A 27,403-nucleotide genomic window follows, 5' to 3' on the forward strand; every position below is an offset into this window, starting at 1 on the left:
GAGCCCTTGAGACAAATTCCCTGTGTTGTAACTGCCTTCTGTAATCTAGTACATGTCTGTGTAACTAAAAACAGTAACTGTAACTTTTGCTGCCTCTTGGCCCAGACTCCCTTGATAATGAGCTTTTTAATCTCAGTAGGAGCTTCCTGGTTAAATAAAGAATAAAACTATGGAGATATCTTCAACTCCAACGGTATGGACTGATCTCAGATCTGCTGCTTCCACGGTAAACAGAGACAGACAGCCCAGTGGCCTAGTGGTAAAGTGCCCAGACTGGGAGATCGGAGTTTAAATCCCGGCGGGTCAAACCAAAGACTTTATAAAAACGGACCGGATGCCTCTCTTCTTGCCACCCCGCTGTGAGGGGCTGGATCGGGGGGTTAAACCAGTAAATGGATCCCGGGCGCGGCCATGTCTACAGCTCACCGCTCCCCACGGGGATGGGTTTGTCACCACACCACACCACACCAGCGTGTGAGACTACCACGGGACTTTAGGTGTCTGAAGGCTGAGGGCCTCTTACCGTTGACGGTGAGTGTGGCCGACACGCGGTCATTCCCACAGATGAAGGTGTACTCTGCAGAGTCGTCCCTGCTGGTGTTCATGATCTTCAGCTGGTGGACTTTCCCCTGCACCACGATCCGGAACTTCTCACTCATCTCGATCTCCACGCCGTTCTTCAGCCAGGTGGACGGCACGTTGAAGTGAGAAACTTCACACTCAAAAGAGGCCACCTGAGTCTCAGGAACCTCCACGCTCTTCATGGGTTTGGTGACTCTCAGAGCTGTGGGAATGACACACACTCACAAGATTAGTGGATTGAAAAGAACACAGGAGGAGGGTTCCTGCTGGTTCTGGGGGCTTACATTCGACGGTGAGGTGGGCGCTACACTGCAGGTGGCCAATCACAGCCGTGAACTCTCCCTGTCTGCTGTTGTCCACGTTGTGGACTATCAGTTTGTGGGTCCTCTTCTCAGACAGCATAGTGTAGTGATCACTGGGCCTCAACTCCGTGTTGTTGAACATCCATCTGACTGGTATGTTGTCCTCAGAGATCCCCACTTCAAACACAGCTGTTGCACCCAGCAGTGACGTAACATCTTTAGGCTTCTTCAGGATCTTGATGGCTGAGAGAAAACAGTTCAGTTAGAGAATGTTCTCAGAGGGATGTGAGCCAAACGCTGGTGGAAGAGCTCTTACTCTCAACATTAAGCCTGGCGTTTGCAGACAGCTTTCCCAGTTTGAACGAGTAGACAGACTCGTCTTGGGTGTTACAGTTCTTGATCTTTAAGGTGTGGACCGTTCCCTCTGTTGTCATTTCAAACTTCTCACTAGGCTGGATCTCCACACCATTCTTGATCCACTGGGCTCCTCTAACATTCTCGTGGGTCAGCTCCAAGCTGAAAGCAGCCTCCTGGGTCTCAACCACGTTCAGGTTCTTCAAAGTCTTCTTGATCTTCACAGCTGTGAACACAATGGCCTCCATTAGTTCATCGTTTAGGTATTTATGTAAAAGGAGACATGCAGCTGATCTGGAGAAGTCTGGGACACTGAGACGTTTCGTAAAAACATATGTTTAACTGCCCGATTCTAACCCTGGACTGACCTTCCACCTTGAGAGAAGCTGTAGTCCTGGAGGTGGCCACCTGGTAGGTGTACTCTCCCACATCAGTGGTTTTGGTGATGATGATGATGAGACGTCTGACAGCGCCATCTGACTCACTCAGCACGTTTTCACCAAAGTCAACGAGCTGGCCGTCTTTCAGCCACTTGCCTTCAGCAGACGGGTTGGCTACCTGACACTCCAGAACCGCCGTCTGAGAGTCGGCTACCACCAGGTCCCTCAGAGGCTTCTTGATGGCTCCACCTGGTTGCAGAGGAGAGGATGAATTTTCTTTGGCTTCCCAACCCACTCCCATTGTAAGAAAACCCTCTTGTCTCAATCCCAGAAAGCAAGGAAAAATGCTACTGAAGCACAAGCAAATCAGAAAAGGAACAAGGTGCAGAGGTGGGCCGACAGCAGTAGTACAATACGGGTGGAAGAAGAAATGAGTTTAAAAAAAGGAGCTGCACATAAATCAATCTAAATGTGACGTTGTTGAAAACCCCAAATCTTCTTTCTGAGTGAGCGTGTGCTGCGGGGCTGGCAGCTACGTGTAAACACAGTGCCAGCCTCTACTGCAGAGCACAGTCACTACCTTAATCACCTTGACTGAGCATGCTCAGAACATGAATGTTACAACATGGCTGACTTACCTGTGACGGTGAGTGAAGCTCTGCATGTCTTCTCACCAGCTGCAAACATGTACTCGCCTTCCTCATCCTTCATGGCATTGATGACTGTCAGGGTGTGTAGCTTATTCTTGGTCTCCATCTTGTGAGTGGCGCCAGCTTTTAGTGGCTGGTCCTTGAAGGTCCAATAAGGATCGATTCCCAGGTGAGAAACCTCCACCTCAAACGTGACGTTCTCAGACTCGGAGCACTCTGTGTCCACCATCGGCTTCACAATCTGAACAGCTGATCAGCAGGAACAAGAACATTTCACCAACCCAATCACCACTAGACAATGGTGTCCTTTCTACTCAGTGTAACAACAATCAAGCAGAATCCAGGTAGACCGGCTTCAGACGTTTTCACCAGAAACCCTTTCCAACCCCACCTAACCCTTAACCTGTCTACAACAGACCATCTCCTCCTTCCACTGAGCTATTAGTTTGTGTGAAGCTTGGTGGACTCATCTGATCTCATGTCACTTACGTTCAATGGTCAATTTACAGCTGGTGTCCACTCGGCCTACTACCATCCTGTAGTGTCCTTCGTCAGAAGCGTAGGTCCTGCTGAAGACCAGGCGCTGTTTGGCTCCCTTTGCCACCATGTTGACCCGCTCACTGGGTTCCAGCAGCATGTCGTTGTGGTACCATTTGACAGAGCTGACGTCCTGAGCAGAGATCTTGGCTTCAAGGACAGCCTTGGTTCCTTCAATGGAGGACACGTCCTTCAAGGAGATCAGGACGCCAATAGCTGCAACACAAAGAAAGCATTTCTTAGTAAAACTTCCTTCTGCACAAGTACCTGGTTCGACAAACACGCGTGGCTGAGAGACCTACTCTGAATGACCAGCTTAGCAGAGGTTGAAATGTCATGATCGGGATTCACAAAGGAGTACATCCCAAAGTCATCCTTGATGGCATCTTCAATCAGGAGTTTGTGGATCTGTTTATCAACAACAATGTGAACACGGTTTGAAGCCGTGACTGGTTGTCCATTCTTCATCCAGCTGCCTTCAACGTTCTCTTGAGAGAACTTGACCTCGAGCTGAGCGATGTCGCCCTCACAAACAGTCAAGTCAGTCAAAGGCTGTATCAGGGTCACTGGACGCACTGAAAGACAACAACAAGAACACATCTAGGTCACCTGCGCCCTGTAGGCACTACAGAGAATACACAGAGGTCTGAATAAGTAGAACATCTGCAAAAGCTCACATTTCATCTTCAGTGAGGCACTGGTCTTGAATTCTCCCACGGTGAAAGTGTACTTTCCTTGGTCCTCCTTCTTGACATCTTTCACGGTCAGAGAATGTCTCCCACGGCGCGAGGACATGGTGTATTTACCACTGGCAGAAAGCAACTTGCCCTCAAAGAACCAGCTACCTTCAGCATCCTCACGGGACACCACACATTCGAATTCGCCACTATAGGTCTCGGGCACCTCTGTGTTCTCCAGCTGCTTCAGGATCTCCAGAGGGGCTCCTGTTAGTTATACAGACCATAAACCAGTAACCACAGCACTTAAAGGTAGGAATGGCTCCAGCTAAGACTCACTGGACCTATTTACATTGTTCAAAGACACGGAGGAGGTTGAATGTTCACCAGATGAAATGATTGAAACCCGCTGCCATTGCTTTGAAGCGTGTATTCCATGTGTCAGCGGTGCTTTGTCCTAACGTAGTCCCAAGTCTAAATCTGTGAACCTGGACTTATGTTAATTTACACTGAGGTCGCCAAGAAAAATGTGTCATTTTCATGACTAGCTGTCACCAGTGTTTATGCTAAGCTTAAGCTAACAGATTACTGCCAGATCAGGAGAATGACTGGGCTGGTTACAAAATGCCTGGGGTGGAAAATCTCTTTAAACATTTCACACTGGACCGACCGCCTGACCCACCTTCAACATTGAGTTTGGCAGAGGTCTGAATGTTGTCATCGTCGATGACCACGCAGGAATATTCTGCATCATCCCTCATCTCAATCACCAGCACCGACAAGAAGTGGACCTTTCTGTCTGAGTGCATTCTATACTTGTCTCCTGAGAAGATCTCCACATTGTTCTTCAACCATTTGACCTTGACAAAAGGCTCATTGGTTTCACACTCAAAGGTCGCCATTGTGTCCTTCTCCTTGGCGTTGACCTCCTCCAGCTTCTGTGTGAAGGTGATCACTTGTTTTGCTGCAAAGATTTCAGAAAGACATTCCTGAGCAGCAGAAGGGTTAGACAGAGTTTAGACAACGGTGTGTTCTGTTACCTTGAACCAGCAGGAAAGCATGGCTGGAAGTCTCTCCAGCTTTGCTGGAGGCCTTAACCATGATGCTGGCAGAATCCTCTGCTGTCACATCTCTGATCACCAGTTCACACACCTGGTCTTCAGGCCAGTACCAGTAAACACGGTCAGACTTCTCCAGCTGAACACCGTTTTTGAACCACTGGCATTCAGGTTCTGGTCTACCAATGACCCGGACTCTGAACTTGACTTCATCACCCTGAGCAACGGTCTGGCTGGTGATCCGCTCCAGGATCTTAGGAGCTTCCATGCTGGCTGAGAGCTTGACTCTCTCTGGTTTCAAAGGTTTAGCAGTAAGTTTGCGTTGTTGCTCCTCCTTTTTCTTCTCAGCCTCCTCTTTTTCTTTGGCATGGTGAAGTAGGTCCTCTTTTGTCTTCTTCAGGAGATCTTCATAAGAATCATCCCTCTTGCGAGACTTGAGTTCAACAGCTGTGATGGACTCATAGTAGCCTTCTTCTGTCCTGCGCTTGAATTTGCTCCTCAGCTCCTCTGACTCCTCAATGGCCTTCTTGTGGACTATTCTCTGTACCTTCTTTAGTTTGACCACCTCCTTCTGCTGGGTATCCTCCACAGGTTCCTCAGCCTTCACCACCTCAAATGGAGTTTTTCCAGGCTCATGGGCAGCTTCAGCTCCCTTAACTTCAGGGGCACGGCGGAGATGGGTTCTGAAGTCCTCTTTCTGCTGAATTTCCAGCTTCACAGTGTGCTCAACTGAACCCAGGTTGCTGTCTGCTACGACTTTCACCTCACCTGAGTCATAAGACTTGATATCTGTAATCTCCAGATAGTAAATACCATCGTAACGAAGTCTGTATCTCTTGCTTTTTCGGATGAGTTGTCCGTTCAGGTACCAGTTAACCTTTGGAGCCGGATAACCAGTCACTCTGCAGCGAAATCGAGCTGTGTCACCTTCCATGACCATAACTGGTTCTGGGAGAAGGACTATTTCGGGTTTCATTTTTTCCGTCTCTTCTTCAGCAGTTACTCCATACGGTCCACCTTCATGAGCCATCCGCTCAATCTCATCCATTCGATACACTCCCTTCCTGCCTTCAGGAAGCTGCGTTTCCTCAACCAGGCCCTTCTCATCCTTGACGATCAGGGTGGCCGAGGTCTGGTCCACTCCAAACTTGTTGGTAGCTCTGCAGGTGATGACGCCGCTGTCTCTGGCGTAAGCTACTTCATAGTCAAGGCTGCAGTAGCCAAACTCGTTGACCATACGCAGCCTGTTGGCGGCTGCCAGAGGTTTGCCGTCATGCAGCCACTCCACCGTCATGGTGGGGTCCCCGATCGGAGTCAGTCTGCATTCAAAATGAGCCGGACCAAAACATTTCATGCGGACAGAAGTAAGTTTCTTCTTGAAAAGAGGTTTCTGCTGCTTCTCTTTGTCGTAGAGGTCTCCCTCCTCCCACTGCTCCTGGCCGTATCGCAGGTGTAAGGGCTCCAGCTCAGGGGGGTTGATCTCTTTGGCTTTGTAAGTTCCTTTGGGAATAATCAGCTTCCTCTCTGGCTCAGGTTCAACATGGTCCATCTCCACGTTGACTCTGCAGCGGGTGGTGTCTCTGCCAGCCCTGTTGATGGCTGTAGCAGTGTACCAGGCGCTATCTGAGCCTCCAGCAGAGGGGATCTGAAACTTGGCTTCTCCTTTGGTTCCTTCGATTCTGCAACATTAGATTATTTTATTTTAGGGTGGCTCTATATCTAAAACACATCTAAATTCAGATTACTGAATCAAAATATTTATTTTTGTTATTAACGTAAAAATATGTGTAACATTAGTGCTGGGCAATAAATCAAAAATGTATAGTGATCGAGGTAAACTCCTCAGTATAGCGTGATATTGATTTTAGGCCATATCGCCCAGCCCCATGTAACATACTGTTGAACATTAGATCCTGGAGGTAACAGGTCCAAGTCACGTTTGCAAATGTTACCGTACATTATGAATATTGTGCAGCACCCTGCCAACGGGGAGCTACCCTAGTGACCTCTGTACAAGCAGTACCCTCAGTTACCCCCAAATTCCACTACCTCCGCTCCGGTCCGCCCCCGCCTTCCGCAGCTGCTCGCTTCTGAACTCAATTTTTACTGGTACCCGCTCTACAACGGCTCCGCTCCGGTGCGGAGACCTGAGGGGGGCAAACAAGCATGCGCGGGATTTTCGAGATCTTGCGATACAGTCCGAGCAATAAACGCGGAAGTTAGATCCAAACACCCATTGTGTGGGAGAAGCATCGAAATGAACTGTTTAATCTGCCCATCATTTGTGTTGAGAGATCAGCAGTGTTTGGATCAACAAAGTGTGACTACTTTGATAGTAGAAACTGTATTTATGGCTTACTTATGTGCATTTAAACTTCAGCCGCCATTGATAGTTGTTAAAAGTTGTTAAACCTGTGCATATGAAACAAAAAACGCTTTTTGTTTATCGATTTATTGTGAAATAACGGAAGTTGTGCTTGCTCCCTTTCCTGTTGGGCGGTTGTGATTTCTGTCCATTTACTGCGGAGGTGCTCCGGCGTCCGGCAAAAATAGGATCGATTCTATTTTTGCCGGACGCCGGAACAGAGGGCGGCGCACTGCGCCGCACTGCCGGAGCTCGGCCGCAGTAGTGGAATTGCTCTGATTGACTACAACGGGACCGATTTTGCTCCGGAGTTCGTGCTGGAGCGGAGCGGAGGTTGTGGAATTTGGGGGTTAGGGTCAGCAGTTCCCAAATGAAACTAGAGACAGGCTCTGAACCAAACACAGGTGTGGTTAAACCAGGCTCTCAACTGGATCTTACTTCATCTGTAGTCTGATTTTCAGTAAACATACAGGTGAACGTCAATATCTACTTTGAATGAGACGTACTTAATGTTTGGGTGTTTGTGTGCGGTGATGATGTCACTGTTCTTCAGCCAGACGATGTCAGGCAGGGGGTTTCCAATGGCTCTGACAGCCAGTTCAACCAGAGTGCCCTGCTTCACGCTAATGTTCTTCAGCTTCTCCGTAAACTGTGGACGCACCAGGGTCTCTTTAGCTGAAACAAACAAAATCCAGATGTGAAGTCATTTGATGTGTCAACACAGAGGAGGCATCTAGCAAGAGAGCTGAAGCTGACCATCAACAGTGAGCGTGACAGAGACAGAAGAGCGGCCAGCTCTGTTCTGAGCCACCACCGTCCACTCTCCAGAGTCGTGAGGCATGGCTGGGACAATGATCAGGGACTGCGTACCGTCCTCTTTAACCACGATTTTATGGGTGTGGTCACTTACTATTTGTTGTCCTGAGAAGAGAAAACATGTTTTAATTTAATGAACAACACTTGATGATGAGAAACAACTTTTACGAGGGTGTTTAGTCCCACTCACCATTGTGGAACCAGTAAGTGTCAGGCATCGGTCTACCGACAACTTTGAGGTCAAATCTGGCCGTTTGTCCCTCAGAGCATTTACATGAGGATGGTTTCACAACAAAGACGGGTTTGTAAAGTCTTTCCAACTGAGCCTCATCAGTCTCATCAAGGCGGCGAGCAGGTGAACGGCTAGGCGAACGGCTAGGCGAGCGGCCAGGAGAGCGGCTGAGTGAGCGAGGAGATGCCGACCTGAGAAAACCATCCGTATTTTTCATGAGTTCTGGTTGAAGCTGCGTTTGGACTCCGGACCTGTAAAGTGTTTTCTGAGTGGCCCTTTACCTGATTCTCTGTACTGCAGGCTGTGGCGTGTATCTCTGAGGAGCAGCTCCGGTCGACTCCACGTAGAGCTTCCCTGAGCTCACGGCGTTTCCCTTCATGTTGGAGGCGAAGGCTGTGTACACACCCTCATCTTCTGGTTGGACCACAGGCAGACGGAGGCTGGCCCGTCCATCCTGAAGAACCTCCATCTGGTAGCAGTCTCCAGGTCTGATGCGCTGCCCGTCTTTATACCAAACAATCTGCCACGAGTGAAAACATCAGTTGAAACGAGCTGTGCCCCTCTGGACTCAACAGAACACAAAACCCTTCCTCACCTTGGGCAGCGGCATGCCTGACATCCTGCAGTGGAAGGTGACACTCATTCCCTCCATTATCCTGTAGTTTTTGACGGGTGTGTCGAAGGCTGGCTGCACCGCCTCAGTAACGGCAGCGGTTACCATCAGCTCTCCATCCTCTGTAACAATCTCTTTGTAGGTGATTTTCATGATGCTCAGCTCGATCTCCTGAATAATTCTTTGCTCCATGGCAGACAGGTGAAACTCCTGCAGACGTGACCCAGAATGATCTTCTGTTACAACAAGGTCACCAGTTCCCCATGTTACTGGCAGGCTGTTGCTCCCTTGCCCAATCATACCTGTCCAGAGATGATGGTAATCTGCTCCTTTAGAGTAACTGAGGTTGGAGGAACATCTCCCACTTTGGGTTCCTGTACTGGAATGGTCACTTCAGTTTTAAAGGCTAGTTCCTGTTTCTTCACATAGGCTTCATATTCCTCTGCAGGAAAACAAAGATGTGATCTGACTGTGTCCCACCGACTGAGGTGGAACGTGTCCGACTGGAGCGGGGCTACAACGACATCTTCATGTGAAGTAAATAAGTTCATGAGCAGATTCAAAGCATCACAAATGGTCAAACATGAACCTCAATGCCATTGGCTGTTAGTGTGGACTTTGGAAACACTGGAACAGCTGTCTGCAGGTCTATCCGTCTAAATGCAGCTAAGAGTTAGCGCCACACAGAAACTTTGACTTATAAATCACGTAAGGCTATTTAAATCTCGTCTGTTGTGTCATTCGCAATATAATCAGTTAATATTTGTTGCTTTAGAAAAATGCAGAGGAACACGCTCGAGCGGGTCATGCAGCACGGAGTTATTAATGGCCAAGTTCACTTATTTCTGCAGTGCTCTGTAGTATAAATGAGTGCTTTGTGAGTCTCTCTGGGAAAAAAAAGCTCTGGTGCTCCTGTTTCAGGGACTAGAAGGGAGCCAGATCAGAGTTAAGCAGAACACGACAGGATCTGGAGTTTTACTTCCTGATATGTGGGCATCTCTCCTCTGACTGGCTAACAGCAGCATGACTCTACCACTGACTCTGCTTGCTCTGCAACGTTGGTGTTTTATCTCCACAAATAACACAAGGCAGGAGGAGTTCTGCTGTGTGGTGCAGTTGCTAATGCTAACAGTTAGCTTCTACTAGCAGAGACGTTCTCTGCTGTTTTCTGGACGCTAAACCAACAACAGCCTTCCCCGTCGTTAGTCCAGACGGGTGAGTCCATGAATGTTAGTGACAGCGTGACGTAGATCTGTCAGGCTTTTCTAATCCTAAAGTTTCACCGTCTGTTTTCTATCAGAAGCTAATGCAGGAGATAGATGTAGGAGACTATTTTCATGTTCAGCCTGCATGAAACACTCAGGGTTGCCCGTTAGGATCAGAAATAACAAGTAAAAACAGTTTATTCTCTGAATTTGGCCTTTAAAGAAATGTGGCCGGCATCTCAGTTTTCCCTCATATCAGCGAGTCAGGAAAGACACGCCTCTGAGCGGCTGCTGCCGCCCGCCATGCTAGTTACCTCTCCCCTCACAAACAGGACAACAACATGGTGGGAAGGCTCGCTGAAACATGAAGAAAGGTCCTCAAAAACGAATGCCTGCGAAGTTGAGTGTAAATTTGAATAAAGAAAACAACTTTTCTGTAAGTTTTGTCAGCACACCATCAGCTGGATGTATAAGTTTAGATGACAGAGTAGCAGCAGTATCGACGCCCTGTCCTACAACCTACTGGTTGTGCAGCACCAGGCTAAAGGTCAAAGGTGACAGATCGTCTGCTGCTGTGGCCCCCAGACTCTGGACCTCTCTCCCCCTGAGCCTGAGATCAGTGGACTCAGTGGTCTCCTTTAAACTCACCTGTTCAGGTATGGTGGGACCATCATCATCACCCTCTCCTGGTTTTGTTCTTATCCTGCCTTTCCCAGGATCCACTGATTTTCCTCTTTCCTGCTCACTTTCTCTCTACACTTTTTTTAATCACAATATTTTTTCTCATTTTAAACATCTTCTTAATAATTTTTTGAAATCTCTTTAATATTCTAATTTTTGTGTTTGTTTACGTGAAGCACCTCGTGACTTTTATCTTGAGAGGCGCGCCATAAAACACTGTTTTCTTTCTTCCTGGAGTTCAGACTAGAGCTCTGCGCGGGACAACATTTTAAATCCTGCTCCCAGGGTGTTCTTGACCATCATCCCTGCAAGGCTCACTTTAGACTCTCATCGTGGATTTAGACGCCATCAACATACCTTCCTCCAGAAGGCTGGTGGAAGCAAAGACCTCTCCCAGCTGATTCTTTGCAAAGACAGAGTACTCTCCAGCATCATCAGCGAAGGTCATGGAGATCTCCAACCTGCACTCTCCCGTCTCCTTCTTGTAGGTATCATTGTATCTAAAGATGTGAGAGACACCTGTCTGTTAAAGCCTCTGTACAAACAACATCCTGGCATTTAAACCGGCTTTAGACTCTTAGAAGTCACTAAACCTCCACACTGAAGTATTGTAGAGGTTTAGACTTCTGTTGGTGATGTAGGCCTTCTAATACCTGTATCCACTGGTTAGCGGCACGCCATTTTTCTTCCACACGACGTGAGGTTTGGGGTTTCCTCCCACCTGACACTCAAACACAACACTTCCGCCCTCCACCAGCTTCTGAGCGGTTGGTTTCTTGATGATGACTGGCGCAGCTGTAGGAGTATCGGGCTCAGGCAGACTCGCCTCTTCGGTCGTTTCCTCTGTAACTCTGAAACAGATCATTCTGGCTTCAGTATCAGCTGAGCTCTACTAGCTTATCTGTGGAGGAGAACTCACAGTTTCTGAGCAGCCTCCTGTTCCAGGGACACTTCCTGTCTGCTCTCAACATCTTCGGACACTAAAAGCGAAACAACAAGGACAACTTGAGGTGTTTGTGCAACAAGGAAGTTTAGCTTCAAGTTTAAAGCAGTTGAACTTATTTTTTAAGCGCTCATTTACGGCCCAAGTCATGTCAAAGCATTTGAAAAGGAAACAAGTTCATCTCAAGGTAGGCTTCACGCTAACTGAACATAAAGTCAGATTCATTATAAAACTGGTGACACCAAGTGTCCACCAGAAAGGAGGCTCACAACTGAAAGCTCAGCCTCCTGTGCTACTTGTAGTGAGGAAGCAGAGTCTGGGGACTTTGGGTTGGACTCTCCAAACTCTGGTGCTGAGGTCACTGGGGTGGTCAAAAAGCTCCTCTGTGGCAAGGCTCCGGGGATGGATGAGATCCACCTGGAGTTTCTTAAGGCCCTGTTTATACAGGGGGACCGCAGGATGTGTTCCAGCTACAGGGGGCTCACGCTCCTGAGCCTCCCTGGTAAGGTCTATTCAGGAGTTTTGGAGAGGAGGGTCCGGCGGATTGTTGAACCTCAGATTCTGGAGGAACAATGTGGTTTTCCTGCTGGCCGTGGAACACTGGACCAGCTCTACACCCTTAGGGGGGTCCTGGAGGGTGCGTTGGGAGTTCGCCCAACCAATCTTGACCGTGTCCCTCAGGAGGCCCTGTGGGGGGTACTTTGGGAGTATGGGGTACCAGGAACTCTGACATGGACAATCCCGGCCCCCAACCAGAGAATGCTGCTGTTGTGTCCTTGGGCAAGACACTTAACCTAACGTACCTGTCGGTGGTGGTCAGAGGGACCGGTGGCGCCTGTGCTCAGCAGCCTCGCCTCTGTCAGTGTGCCCCAGGGCAGCTGTGGCTACATCGTAGCTCATCGCTACCAGCGTGTGACTGGGTGAATGATACACTGTAGTGTAATGAGCTTTGGAGCCCTCTGGCTCTGAAAGGTGCTGTACAAGTGTGGGTCGTTTATCATTAAAAAGCAGTACCAACACCGTCCCCCTGTCAAAAGCCAGTGTAGATACCTGTCTACTGCATAAGGCCAGTACGGACAGCAGCCCAACAGTCGGATGAGATCAGTTATTTATAAAGATCTTGACAATAATGTAAGGTGTTATGGTAACAGAGGATGTTTTCGGATGTATGATCTGTATTTCAAGATCAATGATATGGTGCCATCTGTACCCTGGACCAGGAGGTAGCAGGTAGTGCTGATGGTTCCCGCCTCATTAGTTGCTGTGCAGGTGAACCGGCCACTGTCTTCAGCAAATGCTTCACGGATCATCAAGCGAGCATGGCCCTTCTCGTAGCTGATCTGGAAGTCGATGGAGCTCTCGATCTTGTAGTCCTCTCTGAACCATATGATGACTGGGGTGGGCTGACCACTAATCTGACACTCCAGGGTCACCGACTCACCCTCTGTAACCGTCACATTCTTCAGACCCTGAAAAGAAACAAGTCACCTCCTTTACAAGACAAGAAGATGGACTGTGATAGAACATTCAAGAATAATGGAGGGTCGTATAATCCTAGAAGGCCATTTTACTGAGAAAATTTCACTTACAGACATAAGTGTGGGTGGAGCCACAGCGCCTCCTGGAGATGGGACAGCTGCTGCCTCCTCTACCTGTCATAATCACACCTGTTAGATCAGTAATGCTAAACCTGTAAACTGAGCAGAAAATGCAGAACTTTAAACACATTTACAGCCAACGTGTGGTGAAAAGGAATTCACACACACACACACACACACACACACACACACACACACACACACACACACACACACACACACACACACACACACACAGAGGGGCTAGATGGACTCAAGAGGTGAGAAGGATGTCAGCAGCTCTGACAAGCTGATGAAAATTTAATTTGAGGAACATTTGATCTGGATTTTCACAGAAATCTAGAAAACCAGACGTGGATCTTCCCAGAGGTCCATCTCTGGTGGTTCTAAGGGTCTGATTCTTCCAACAAGACTAAAACAAGTTATTTTGTCTGTTTGTCCCGAGAAAGGATTAAATGATTTACCTGTTAATGAAATAAGACTGAAATTTGCAGGAGGGTAAACATCTACCTGTGCAAACACACTTTTGGTGCTGTGGGGAACGTCTGAGAGTCAGAAATGATTCTGATTGGATATTTGGTTGTTCTCGTATTGGATGGACTTTAGACTTCAGGGTTTCTTTCCCTGTTCAGATCCAGCTCACAGACCTTTGTTTCCCAGTGCTCATACACTCCGTCTCGACCCCCCAGGTACACCACCCCTGTCTGTAACTGGGGACCAAGGACACATTTCCCAGTAGATTGTTTTAGCGGTGGGGGAGTGGACTCCTGAGGCTCCCCAGACCTGGTCACTTTATAACATGGACTGGGAGACTTGATGGGCTGGATGACCCTTTTAGCAGTGGTAGAAGATGAAGTGAGCGATTCATTTTCATGCTGTTGAGTAAACTTCTGTCTGTAGCACGGAGCTGCCGCTCAGTGGGAACAGGAGAACATAGCTCTGTGTGTGTGTGTGTGTGTGTGTGTGTGTGTGTCAGCCTGTGTACATCCTGATCTCTTTGGAATTGATCCTCATGAGAAAATAAAGACTCCTCCTATGAAAATACCTCCAGTGTAATATGCTAATGGATGCTAAAATCAAAAACCTAGTCTATTCACCTGGAAATGAGGAGAACCTAGGCAGAACTTGAGTCTAAAGTAGACCGAGGAGCATTCCAAACGTTGTTTGGTCCAGTCTCCCCTATTCATGCCATGGAGCTCTTCATAATGAAAACCATAATAATAATAATACCTAGATAAATTGCATTTCTTGCAGAAATGCTGTTTGAATGCTGGATAGCTTAAACCAGGGGTTGGCAACCTGTTCCCATCAAAGAGCCATTATTACCCGTTTCCCACAGTAAAGAAAACACTGGGAGCCACAGCAGCCGCAGCGTTGTGGGCGGGGCCTACCCTCAGACAGCAGAGAGCTGCTTACAACAGGTGACAGCAGCCGGTATCGGTCGCTCGTGTACATCAAAGTTATCTTTCATAAGACGATAATCAATAAAACGATTTATATAAAGTGGATCCAGAAGTTGTAGCCCGTCTCTGCTACAATATTTTGATATTTTTCACCCTGTTGGTGGTTTTACTGAGCAGGTGCCACTTTTGTCATACGTTTCTTTTTAAAACATGTTTAGACTGTTCAGAATACAAATCCAGACTCTGTCATGTTTGATTGTTGTAATTAAACTTTGTAGGTGGGGAAGGTCAGAAAAGGATCCGATCATTTTGTTTTTCCCTCATTTACAGCGACGGAGACAACGGCGCAGTGCGCCTGGCTCTGGTGTTAATCAAGTTTAATTTGATCTATTTTCACAAGAAAACAGAACAGTTAAAAGCAGGGCTTGTGTTGTGTTGACCAGATAGTTCCCGTATTTGACCGTTTATTTTGATGGAGAAAGAATAGAAAGAATTACCCCGACGCATGCAGACGTACTGACATTTTATTCTACGCACATCGCAGATGTAGCTAAATCACTCAAGAAAAGATTCCCATCTGAACATCTGAGATGGACACTGATCAGTGCAGCTCACTGTCAGCGCGTGCATATGGTGCACAGCGAGCTGAAGATGTGGAGAGGGGCCTGGAGCGCGTTGCAGAACCAGAACCATGCAGGAAGGTTCCTCCCACTGAAGCGAGTGTTTTACAATCCCGGTCTCTCAGAGAGACTTGTCACTTAGAAAATGTTCCCTGATTATGAAACTTTGGCTGAATAGTGCTTGTTCCTGTCTCCAATGTGGCGACGCATCCAGGAGCCGTCTGAGGAGAAGCCCAGAATCTCACATCCTCTTCAGCTCAGGAAGCGCCGATATGATTACGCACAAGCGTGACCCGTCAACCCGGTCTCACAGTAAGACTGGGTTGGGCCTGTTCAGGTTTACGCAGACAATCTTTACTAGAATTGACTTACAGATATAAAATTAATGCAGTAAAATATAAAGCTTTTTATTTAAATATCCATTCATTATTTTACAAGCATAGAGAGCCGCATCAGATGGATGGAAGAGCCGCGGGTTGTGACATGTTTTCTCCAGGACCAGAGAGGACGCAAACTCAGTACATCTCTTTTATTGTGAGGTAATATTTCTCCGAGTTTTGCGGTTGCGGGCGGGAGTAGACATGCACGCTACGGGTGCGGGCGGGAGTGTAACACACACGTTGCAATTGCAGGCGGTAATGGTCAGAAATTCAGTGGGAGCGGGCAGGAGTGGGATGAAGAAAACAGTCCCGCGCAGGGCTCTACTGTTGCGTTTGTGTTTCATTTTTTTTATGAATTCGATTAAAAATAAAGGAGACCGGCCCGGCCCGTGTCCGAGGTGTCCGAGCTTTATAAATAAAACTTTGATTGATTGATTGATTGATTACACAGTCGTTGGCCCGAAGCCCGGCCTGAGGGCCTAGGGCTTCAGTGCAGGGCTCTAGTCAGAATGATGACCTGGACCAGGACTTGATCGGTCTGAGACCTGGACCAGAACTTCAGCAGTCTGAGTCCTGGACCAGGACTTGATCGGTCTGAGACCTGGACCAGAACTTCAGCAGTCTGAGTCCTGGACCAGGACTTGATCGGTCTGAGACCTGGACCAGAACTTCAGCAGTCTGAGTCCTGGACCAGGACTTGAGCGGTCTGAGACCTGGGCCAGGACTTGATCAGTCTGAGACCTGGACCAGGACTTGATCGGTCAGAATGATGACCTGGACCGAGATTTGATCAGTCAGAATGATGGCATGGACCAGGACTTGATTGGTCTGAGACCTGGACCAGGACTTGATCGGTCTGAGACCTGGACCAGGACTTGATGAAAAGAATGGAATGCATTTATTTACTCGACTAAAAGCCGATGGAATTGATTGTGTGTGAAATGTGTTTCATAAATAAAGCTGCCTTGTCTAAAAAGTCAAAAGTTGTATCAAGGACACACAAAGACCCTGATAAGGGTCTAGCCCAAACCTGGGCATTTTACGGCCCGCGGGCCACATCAGTTACGCGGCCCGCGTAAGGTTAACTGGAAATTACAAAATAAATGTATTTTCTCATTTTACCTCATGCATGGACTAAGGCTGCATTGCATTTATTTTGAAGTTGTTTTTTACGTGCACAATGACGCAATACGTATAGCAACAGGTGCCCATTGACGTGATCGTAGCCCCCAGAAATTTCCGCTCATGCAAAAAAAAAAAAAAAAAGAAAGATGCCGAATGCAGGATTTTCAACAAAAATTGGACTGCTAAGTATTTTTTTACTGAAGTCGAAGGTAAAGCTGTGTGTTTGGTTTGCGGGGAGGAGATTGCCGTGTTTAAGGACTACAATTTGAGTCGGCATTACGACAAGAAACACTCGGAAAAATACAAGAACTTGTCTGATGCTGAGAGGGCACGGACATCCGAAGCTTTGCTAGCAAAGTTGCAAAAGCAGCAAGGCTTTTTTTTACTAAGCTTCACACATCCAGGGATGCAGCAACCAGGACCAGCTTTGTGATATCCCACAAAATAGCTAAAAGCAGCAAGCCGTTTTCGGAGGGAGAGTTCGTCAAAGAGTGCATGGTGGACTCTGCCGCACTAATATGCCCTGAAAAAAAGGCGCATTTGAACAAATCCCGCTGTCCAGCCGAACCGTGACCAGGAGGATCGAGGACATTGCGGGGAACCTGGAGCTTCAGCTGCAACGTGAAGTGGCAAGTTTAGACTTTTTCTCATTGGCCTTAGACGAGAGCTGTGATGTCCGCGACACAGCCCAGCTGCTCGTATTCGTCCGGAGGATAACGGACTTCAAGCTCACAGAGGAGCTGGCAGCAACGCGGTCGATGAAAGGGACAACGACAGGGAGGGATCTTTTTACAGAGGTAAATGCGTGCATGGACACTCTGGGATTGAAATGGGAGAGACTGTCAGGTGTCACAACAGACGGTTGTCCAAATCTTACGGGGAAAAATGTCGGACTTTTGAAACGCATGCAAGATAAAGTGACAGAAATCGATCCAGATCAAAAATAGGTGTTTTTGCATTGCATTATACACCAACATGTGTTGTGCAAGTCAGTGCTAAAAATCAACCGTGTTACTGATGTTGTTACTAAAATAATAAACTTCATCAGGGCATGGGCAAAGAATCACAGACAGTTTGTGGCTCTTGTGGAGGACTCCACACAGCTGTCAGATGGCTCAGCCTGGGGAAAGTGCTGAGGGTTTGGGACTTGAAAGCAGAGATTCGAGAGTTTTGCGAGAGGAAAGGCAAAGACATTCCAGAGCTCTCAGATGAGGATTGGATGGCAGATTTTGCATTTGCTGTTGATGTGACTGCACTGATGAATGAACTGAACACCAAACTGCAAGGCAAGGGCCTTTTTGTTCATGAAATGCACAGCCTCGTGAAGGCCTTCATGAGAAAGCTGCAGTTTCTTTCAAGTCAACTGGAGAGCAACATTCTCACTCACATGCACACCCTGAACGAAGTTACACCATCAGCTGATCACCTCAGCAGGTACTCATCCATGTTAGGAGCATCACATGGTGAGTTTTCAAGGTGTTTTGAAGATCTCAGAACAATCGAGGATGAAATGCACATGGCGACGGTGGCACAGGAGTTAAGTGCTCGCCCCGTAATCAGAAGGTTGCAGGTTTGAGCCCCGCTCAGTCTGTCGCTGTCGTTGTGTCCTTGGGCAAGACACTTAACCCACCTTGCCTGCTGGTGGTGGTCGGAGGGACTGGTGGCGCCAGTGCTCGGCAGCCTCGCCTCTGTCAGTGCGCCCCAGGGCAGCTGTGGCTACATTGTAGCTCATCCCCACCAGTGTGTGAATGTGTGTGTGAATGGGTGAATGACTGATTGTGTTGTAAAGCGCCATGGGGGGTTCCAGGACTCTAGAAGGCGCTATATCAAATACAGGCCATTTACCATTTCCTCTCCCTTTACCTGCAGTGTGGATAATGCACCCAGTGATGTGCAGCTGGAGCTCATTGACCTGCAGTCTGATGCAGTACTGGCAGACAATGTTGGGCAAGTTACTTCAAAACTGTAATGCATTATTTATTACTTGTTACCCTCATTTTAAAGTAATTCATTACATTACAATATTACTGATTTTAAAATGTAAGGCATTACACTACTTTTGCATTACTCTAAGTTACTTTCAACAAAACAACTTCAGTATGAGTTTGGTAATCTGATGCCTGGTGAACTCATGACACATCCGGTGGAAGGTGATGTGGTGTCTGAGCTAGGACTGCTGTTAATAACAGTTCTTTAGAAGGATTGTTTATGTAATAAATGCAACAACAAACTGTACTCTCAGCACGCTGCCATCTTAGATTAACTGAGCGGCGAGTGAGGTGGTGGGGGCTCCAAGCCTATTTGCCTTGGTCCCCAAATGCCTTGATACGGCCCTGGATGTGGGACTGACTTCTGGGGTGACCTGATTCTATCACATGTATAAATATTAAGTGCTTATATATTATTGCTTTTCACTGGTAAAAATGAGTGTTGGGGATAAATCTACCTGCATTTTTCTTTTCAAGCACTTTGTTTTGTTTTCTTGATTTTATTTGAATAATTTCTTGCCCTTTCTCTCTCTAACCTTCCTGCATGCTGCATGTTTTCTCCGTCTTCCAGAAAAAACTGTTTCCTAGACTTCCTACTTTCTAACTAATCAGCCAAAGGGATATTCACATGCGCGGCGCTCCAGCAGCAATGAGTTGAAATCACCGGAGCCCAGATTAACTCAGCTGAGGCAAAGCACGTCAGAAAAGTACAGAATACCAGAGAACATGCGCTGATATGAACGATCGCAGGTGAATTATTTTTGTTTTAGTGGAGCAATTTTGTGAATGTTACAGCGGCCACGCGCATGATGCAACTGAGCCGTTACCGCGGCGTCCTCTCTGCCCGCAAAGCTGAGTCCATAAATGACGTAATATATGCAGATACTGGAACTTTTTTCGGGTTTCCCGCAATTTGAATTTTTAAGAAACGCAGCTTGATTCTGGGTTTAAAAATGCATTGTAATTACCGCGTTACTGACAATTGTACCGAGTAAATATTACCAATTTCTTTCCCTGTAATGCCTTACATTACCACATTACAGCAAAAATCAATGCATTACAGTAATTAATTACTTTTGTACCGCGTTACTCCCAACACTGCTGGCAGAGCACTTTAAGTCAGGATCTCTGCTGGATTTCTACTCTTCTCTTAAGGAGAACTTTCCAAACCTGAGGAGACATGCTCAGAAGATGTTGGTTCTCTTCGGCTCTACCTACATTTGTGAACAAACATTTTCAATGATGAAGTTTACAAAATCCAGGTAAAGATCCTCTCTCACTGATGATCATTTGTCAGCTGTGCTTTGCATCTCCACCTCAGACATTCAACCTGACTTTGATGCACTCGTTAAAGCCCAGCAGAGACTAGATTTCTCTCAATGAATAAGAAAATAATCGCTTAAAAACACAAAATAAGGTGTTTGAACCACAAATGTAGGCAACTAGCAGTGAACTGGGACACTTTTTTTTAAACCTCTTTCTCAAGATCACAGTTCAGTGATTTTATTTTACAGACGATACTGTGTGTCTGTAGAATGCTAAGAACCTCTTTCCAACAATATTTGAAACTCAGAATGTGTTTTGGAGTGAATGTGACTGAAACTGTTAACTAATATAAGTCACAAATGTTTAACAAAAACCAAATGTGCGCACTTTGTTTACCATTGCCTTGGGAAATTTGAATAAATCACATTTTTGTAAGCCGACCTCACTTTTTCCTTTTTGCTTATTTATAACATATAGTCTACTCTTACCAGCTTGAAAAAACAATGGTATTTACTGCTTTTTATAAATAAATACCATTAATATTATGCATAATTGACTTCAGCCTTTTGGCCTGGCCCTCCACAATATTTTCTGTTTCTCATGTGGCCCCATGGAAAAAGTAATTGCCCACCCCTGATCTAGCCAAAGAAGGGCGGGATCAACCGTATAGTTTCTGTAGAAAAATCAACCATGAGTCCGTAAACCAAGAGGTTAGTGGAACAGATCGGGGAGAACAAAGCCGCCTGGGGTCCAGGTCTGGACCCAGACTTTGATCCTGAGCAATGTGAGTCCAAGTTCTGGTGTTGGGTACTACATAACACCAGCTTCAGGTCCAGATTCAATTCACTCCAGCCCTTACCTGTTTGGAGTCTGTGATTGGCTGATATCCTGGTTTGACAGGATGACCTTCCTGTTTCCATGGTGGGGGGACTTCTGCAGCAGGCGGGGCCTGTTTGCGAGTGGTGATGGGGGACTTCACTGGCCTGGTGTCAGACAGAAAGAGCTACAGTTTGAGCTTCTTCTAGTACTTGTTGTGGTTCTGGTCTGCTAGGTTTGCTGACATAAACAACAAGATGATTCTCCCACCTAACAGGTGTGGCCATGGGCCCCTTCACGTGTCTGACAGGGGATGGCGACTGCTGGCGTGCTCCAGTCACCTTGGGAACCAGTGAGGGCTGGGTGGGAGACTTGGACGAAGGCTTAGGTGGAACTCTGGGTGGAGTCTTGTAACCCAGCATCTGAGTGACCTCAACACCCTCCATCTGGGTCTCCATCATGGTGGTCGCCACCTTCTGAGGAGAACATAACCAAGTAACTAAAACATAACCGAAGCAGATGAGGGTTTGACTGAGGTCTTCTGAGACAGAGAGTAGGTCAGGTGAGCCGGGACTAAACCCAACACCTTTGCATCAGAATGAACTAAAACCCCCTTATTTTGTGGTTCCAGTTCTCAGCACATGTACCTTTTCCACTCGGGTCTGTCTGGTCTGGGAAATGTGCGCGGTTGAAATGACTGTTTTAGTTTTCTTTGCAGGAACAGCTTCTTCACCTGGACACATGTTTAGCTTGTGGTTAGTTCAACTCAGAGCAGCCCTTCAACACAGGAACCTTTGGTTTACAAATGGGAGCTCACCTTGAACCTGCAGTTCAGCTGTGGACGTGGCCCGCCCGCTGCTGTTGGAGGCCGTCACAGAATATGTCCCAGAATCCTCTGGGAATGCCTCGGCAATCAGCAGACTGTACAGGTCTCCGTCCTGCAGGATCCTGAAGTCGGTAGAGCTCTGGATCTCAGCTCCCTCCCTGTAGAACTTCACTACAGGTGTGGGGATACCTGTGACTCTGGCGCTCAGCCTCACCTGGCTGCCCTGTCTCACTGTGGAGCTTTGCAGTCTCTGAAGGAAGGTAGGGGGCGCTGTCTCTGCTTCTCAGACACACAAAAAAAAGAGTTAAAGATCTGACAAGGTCTGATGATTGGAAAGTAGTATCTCAGGAGTTTCAGCTGGTCCACCTGTCTCTAAACCTTCTGTAACCCATACCCAACCCATCTCTGACCCATCTCCTAGTCTCACCTGTAACGAGGAGCTCAGCAGTGCTCGTGGCTTGTCCGGCACCATTGGTGGCTCTGACAGAAAAGCGTCCACTGTGTGCGGCGGTCACAGCGGGGATCCTCAGAACAGCGTGGCCGTCGCTGAACGAGATCTGAACGCCGGGCAGAGCGGCGGTGGAAAGAACCTGGCCATCACAAAACCAGCTCACCTCAGGAACTGGAGAACCTGCAGAGGATATGAGAACCAGGCGGTTTGTTATGACAGAACCCTCGGATGGACCGTCCTTTGGAGGTCTGATGGTTCTTTCTTACCACTAACTTGTGCCTCGAACGTTGCAGCACTACCCTCTAGTGCTACAACGCTCTGCAGCGGCTGAGTGAACGTCGGCGCCTGTGTTGACATGTTGGTTGGCACCCTGCAACAGAGATTGAGGGATGTTGGCGCAAAATGGCAGCTTCTGTCTGGCAGCTGTGGCTACATAGTAGTTTACCATCACCAGCAGTGTGTAAATGAATGAGTGAGTGAATAACGGAAAGCAATTTATAGATCTAACTCATCATTGTCATTGCCATAATTATTATTTTTATTATTATTCTAATCGTTTTATTATTATTATTATTATTATAAAATATTTTAATACAAAATCTATACTATACTATAGTATAATATACTATACTATGGTATAATATACTATACTATAGTATAATATACTGTACAAACTATACTGTAATATACTATACTACGCTATAATATAATATACTATACTATGCTATGATACACTATACTATGGTATAATATATTATACCATGCTATAATACTATACTATGGTATAATATACAATACCATGCTATAATATACTATACCATGCTATATTACATTATGCTATAGTATGCTATACTATACTATTCTATAGTATACTATACTATGGTATGATATACTATACTATGGTATGATATACTTTACTAACTATAGTATAGTATGCTATAGTATATTCATTCATTCATTCATAGAGCACCTTCCTGCTGCCAACCAAGGCAGCCCAAAGTGCTGAACACAGCAGTGTAAGATTAACAAGCATTAAAATAATAAAAGACACATCATAAGGAGTAAAAAGTACTATACATGAATTCATGTTAAGTACCAAAAACTATAAAATCATAGATCAAATTTTAATTTAGCTAAAAACTACATGCAACAAATACTAAAATATAAGTATGCTATACTATGTTATAATAAACTATGCTATGCTGTACTATACTATAATGATGTTTTCTGAGCAGCTGAACAGATGTGTTTGAGCAGGAAACAACTATAACATGCTGGCTGCTGGACCTCTAGGACCAGAGTTGGTCACCTCTGATTTAAACGTTCTCAGCTCCTCACCCACATCCTACCTGACTTGCATTTCTGGGTTAGTTGGAGACACTTATTGGACATGCTGGGAAACTGGTGAGAACATAACTCCTGTCCCCAGCAGAGACCTGTGATGAAGCATTAATATGTCCATGTGTGTGGACATTAAAGCAGGGGCAAAGTGGAGCAGAAACATCTCAAGAGGAGATTCCAGATGGTCTTCAGGACCACCATGAGATAGAACCATTAGCAGTCAAGGACAGTCCTGGTGGAGCTGCTGACCACACTGGGGTTACAGGTCCTTAGTCTGACTGATACCAGTTAGTCTTAAGGCTTAAAGTCATACCAGGTTCTGACCCAGATAACACTGGCTGTGTCCTACTCCCATCCAAACAATTAATTTATTTGTTTATATCAATGGGTTAAATGGATTGATCAGAGTTCAAACTAACAGAGCTGTGCTGCCTTTATACATGATTGACAGTTAATGCTCTATCCTCCAGTCCAGGACCATGTTGTCCTTTATTGGTACCAGTAGTCCAGGGCAAGATGGGGACACTTGTCAAGCACGAAAATCCAAAGAGAATCTGGTACTGCCTGGTTCCTGCGCTTTGACTAGAACCATAAACGCCTCATCAGGACTCAGCTGATCTAAGCTCAATAATCAATAAACACAGATCTCCTCCCAAGTGGTCCTGAAGGACCAAACTGGACCACTCCAGCACAGATCAGCACCTGAGCAACAGATATGGTTGTGACTAAAAATAGCCCCCACCCCCGCCCTGACACCAGGGCTGAGATTGACAGCTCCATGTGGAACATAGCTGGGGGTGTAAGTGATATCTGTGCTGCTGAAAACCCTTCCCTTAAAAAGCCATGGGCCCGGCTGACCCACAGCTATTCTTGGCTCAACACAGCCTGCTGCTGCCTCTAGTACAGAAAAAAACCAAAACCTTCAGAAAGTCACCCAAACCCAGTTCCTAGAGCCGACGCGTGTACCTCGGGTCCAGCTGGACCTACTCACTTGTGTCCACAAGAGTGCCTGGGACTGATGGGACGAAGCCCAGCTGACTGACAGCCCCCGTATCCTCAAAGGTCCGAAGAGGAAAGATCCAGATGAGAAAGTTGAGCCTCCAAATCCTCCAGAAAAAAAACAAAACTACACAGAGAGAAACCGTGTAGTCCTGTCTGCCTCCACCCGAGGCCAGGCTGGGAAGGCTCCAACTGCTCAGGAGGGCCCAGATGGTGCTGTTGGGTTTTATACTGGGGGGGCAGCCCACATCATCAACACACAGAGCCTCCTCATTGGCCACTGGGACACCCATGGAGGCATGCTGGGAGATGGCAGCCATTTCTAACTCATAGAAGAGTCAGTCATCCTGGACCTGATTATAGACCATCAGAACCTGTCTGAGACCACCAGAGTCCAGAGAAGATCAGCGAGTTTAACACCGAAGAAGTCTGTGAATACCACACACACACACACACACACACACACACACACACACACACACGCACACACACACACACACACACACACACACACACACACACACACACACACACACACACACACACACACACACTCACACACACACACACACTCACACACACACACACACACTCACACTCACACACACACACACACACACACACACACACACACACAATCAGGCTGGCAAAGGGAAGACGGAGGCTGTTCCTGTCACTCAACACCCCCACCCCCAGCAGGTGTTATGGAACCGGGTCTCTGATCAAGGTCCAGTTTTAGATTTTACATCCCTTCACCTCCTCACTGCACTTTGTCCTAAAGCACTGGACAGATCTGATCTACCAGCACCTTTGAGATTCAGAGTTTGGACATTCCCATAATAGAAAGAATGGAATGCAGAAGTAACGCCAGCCACGGAGTTTCATCCTCTGTGTTTCGGAGGTTTGTTCCTCCAGTAAGTTGATGAAATTTCAACATGTTGGTGTTGTGAAGCATAAGCTGATGGCCTCAAACCTAAATAAGTCAATAGTGATTTTTCACATTGCCAGTCTTTGTCAGTTAATCGTGTTAACAGGCTAACTGCAGTTAGCGGCCGGTTTGTGGGTTTAAACAACCCGATTTCTGTCCAATTCAGCATTTTATTTTATTCAGCGCAGTTTTAAATTTCTGCTTAGTTTTGCAGGTTCTTTGGAGATTTCTGAGTTAAGGATGGTAAATGGTCTTATTTTATAAGGTGCCTTCTACAGTCCTAGAACCCCCCAAGCACTTTACAACACAATCAGTCATTCACACACACATTCACACCCTGGTCGCGATGAGCTACGATAGAGCCACAGCTGCCCTGTGGCAAACTGACAGAGGCAACGCTGATGAGCATAGGCGCCACCGGTCCCTCTGACCACCACAAGAAAGCAAGGCGAGTTAAGTGTCTTGCCCAAAGACACAACAACATCGACAGACTGACCGGGGCTCAAACCTGCAACCTTTCGATTACAGGTGAGCACTAAACTCCTGTAGCACAGTCGCCCCTGCATTCTTGGGACACAACAGTTTTTGTGTGTAAAGAGGAAGCTCACACTCAGAGTGGTAGAGGACAGATTAGTACAATCATTAGACAGCATGGAATAAACTTCCACAGTTTTGCTGACGATACTCAGTTAAATTCAATTCAGTTTATTTATAAAATGTCAAATCAAGACCTGAGTCGTCTCAAGGACCTTCACACAGTAAACATTCCAATACAGGTCAGGTCATTAAGCCAATCAGTAACAACTTTCGTATATACGGAACCCGGCAGGTTGCATCGAGTCACTGGCTAGTTTCAGAGTCTTTACAGCAATACTCATACTAAGCAAGCATGCAGCGACAATGGAGAGGAAAACTCCCTTTTAACAGGAAGAGACCTCCAGAGGATCCTGGCTCAGTATAAGCAGCCGTCCACCATGAGTCACTGGGGATGGAGAAGACAGAGCAGACACACACACACACACACACACACAAACACACACGAACGCACACACACACACCACATATATACCAAGTAGTGTTTCTATGGTTACATTGTGATTTCTTAGTAAATATTCTAGTAAGAGATAAACTTTATTGTATTTGTCCTACTGAATCTATAATTAAACGGGTAAACTAGTAGTAGCACATTCAGTGTCAAAGAAAGTAAAATGTTATTATCAGGAGAGGGAGAATGTTTAAGTGGTTAGCAGCAGTGTGCTAGACGATGGCCCCCTCCATGAGGCCACCACAGCTCAGCAGAACATCATTGTAGCTTCTTCTGGGGAGAAAAATACTTAGAGAAAAAATAAAGTTAACAGCTGAAATTGCAGGAAATAGTACAGTTAAAGAGCAGATTGTAGAAGAAAGTAGTCGAGTGTGGAAAGTGGTCAGTGTGTCCTCCAGCAGTCTAAGCCTATAGCAGCATAACTACAGAGATAACTCTGGATAATCTATCCTATTTAGATGGAGGCATGTTGGAGGCAGGGCAAGGGAGAGCCGTCTTTACCGACTGTACACTCCACCTCCCTCTACTCCCCCACTTGTCCAGATCTGAGCTAACATCAGATTTTAACCATAGGTCCAATCAAATAAAAATGTTTTAAGCCTAGTCTTAAAAGTAGACAAGGTGTCTGCCTCACGGACTAAAGCTGAGAGTTGGTTCCACAAAAGAGGAGCCTGATAGCTAAAAGATCTGCCTCCCACCCTATTTTTAGATATTCTGGAAACCACCAGTAAACCTGCAGTCTGAGAGCGAAGTGTTCTGTTAGGAACATATGGAACTATTATACCACGTCCAGCGTTGTTTGGTTTGTTGTCAGTTTCAGCCATCCCACCCCGCACACAGAGCTCCCCTACAGAGAAAGGGACCGTCCACGCCGTGGTCAGACTTGCAATTCGATTGGGTGGGGCCTCTGACCAGGTCCAGCAGGGGTAATAAATACATCTTGACCGTGACCTGTGCATTCACCAAGTGGGTTGAATGTCTACCAGCACCTAATGACACGGTGAAAACCACAGCTATTCTCTTCATGAATCACATCTTCGCACGGTTCGGTCGTCCCACTCGAGTTGACTCGGACAGGGGTACTCAATTCACCTCTGAAGTGATGGCACATCTTTGGAAACTGTTGGGTGTGAAGGCCATTTCCACATTAGCCATCGCCCCCAGTCTTCTGGCCAGGTCGAAAGGATGAACCGGATGGTTGTCGGCATGTTGAGGGAGTACG

The 27,403-nt window shown here is 46.7% G+C and overlaps 1 protein-coding gene across 3 annotated transcripts in view; it reads right to left on the bottom strand.

Moving 5' to 3' along the window:
- The window catches only part of ttn.1 (titin, tandem duplicate 1), a 191,048-nt gene extending 166,618 nt beyond the window's left edge, over positions 1-24,430 (bottom strand). For all 3 annotated transcript variants that reach the window (XM_070552981.1, XM_070552980.1, XM_070552979.1), the window contains exons 1-28: positions 24,201-24,430; positions 22,135-22,238; positions 21,845-22,048; positions 21,409-21,696; positions 21,239-21,324; positions 20,862-21,067; positions 20,635-20,758; positions 12,985-13,047; positions 12,606-12,864; positions 11,372-11,432; positions 11,106-11,303; positions 10,810-10,952; positions 8,869-9,008; positions 8,549-8,776; positions 8,235-8,473; positions 7,912-8,144; positions 7,662-7,826; positions 7,412-7,580; positions 4,523-6,219; positions 4,165-4,446; positions 3,483-3,749; positions 3,108-3,380; positions 2,758-3,021; positions 2,257-2,517; positions 1,607-1,867; positions 1,201-1,464; positions 867-1,127; positions 524-784 (exon numbers count right to left, since the gene is read on the bottom strand). In XM_070552981.1, coding sequence (XP_070409082.1) covers positions 524-784; positions 867-1,127; positions 1,201-1,464; positions 1,607-1,867; positions 2,257-2,517; positions 2,758-3,021; positions 3,108-3,380; positions 3,483-3,749; positions 4,165-4,446; positions 4,523-6,219; positions 7,412-7,580; positions 7,662-7,826; positions 7,912-8,144; positions 8,235-8,473; positions 8,549-8,776; positions 8,869-9,008; positions 10,810-10,952; positions 11,106-11,303; positions 11,372-11,432; positions 12,606-12,864; positions 12,985-13,047; positions 20,635-20,758; positions 20,862-21,067; positions 21,239-21,324; positions 21,409-21,696; positions 21,845-22,048; positions 22,135-22,225 — 6,988 coding nt within the window. In that variant the 5' untranslated portion in view covers positions 22,226-22,238; positions 24,201-24,430. The remainder of the gene's footprint in view (positions 1-523; positions 785-866; positions 1,128-1,200; positions 1,465-1,606; positions 1,868-2,256; positions 2,518-2,757; positions 3,022-3,107; positions 3,381-3,482; positions 3,750-4,164; positions 4,447-4,522; positions 6,220-7,411; positions 7,581-7,661; positions 7,827-7,911; positions 8,145-8,234; positions 8,474-8,548; positions 8,777-8,868; positions 9,009-10,809; positions 10,953-11,105; positions 11,304-11,371; positions 11,433-12,605; positions 12,865-12,984; positions 13,048-20,634; positions 20,759-20,861; positions 21,068-21,238; positions 21,325-21,408; positions 21,697-21,844; positions 22,049-22,134; positions 22,239-24,200) is intronic.
- Between the last annotated feature and the right edge of the window lie 2,973 nt (positions 24,431-27,403).

The sequence above is a fragment of the Nothobranchius furzeri genome, chromosome 7 (assembly GCF_043380555.1).
Source record: "Nothobranchius furzeri strain GRZ-AD chromosome 7, NfurGRZ-RIMD1, whole genome shotgun sequence".
Lineage (NCBI taxonomy): Eukaryota > Metazoa > Chordata > Actinopteri > Cyprinodontiformes > Nothobranchiidae > Nothobranchius > Nothobranchius furzeri.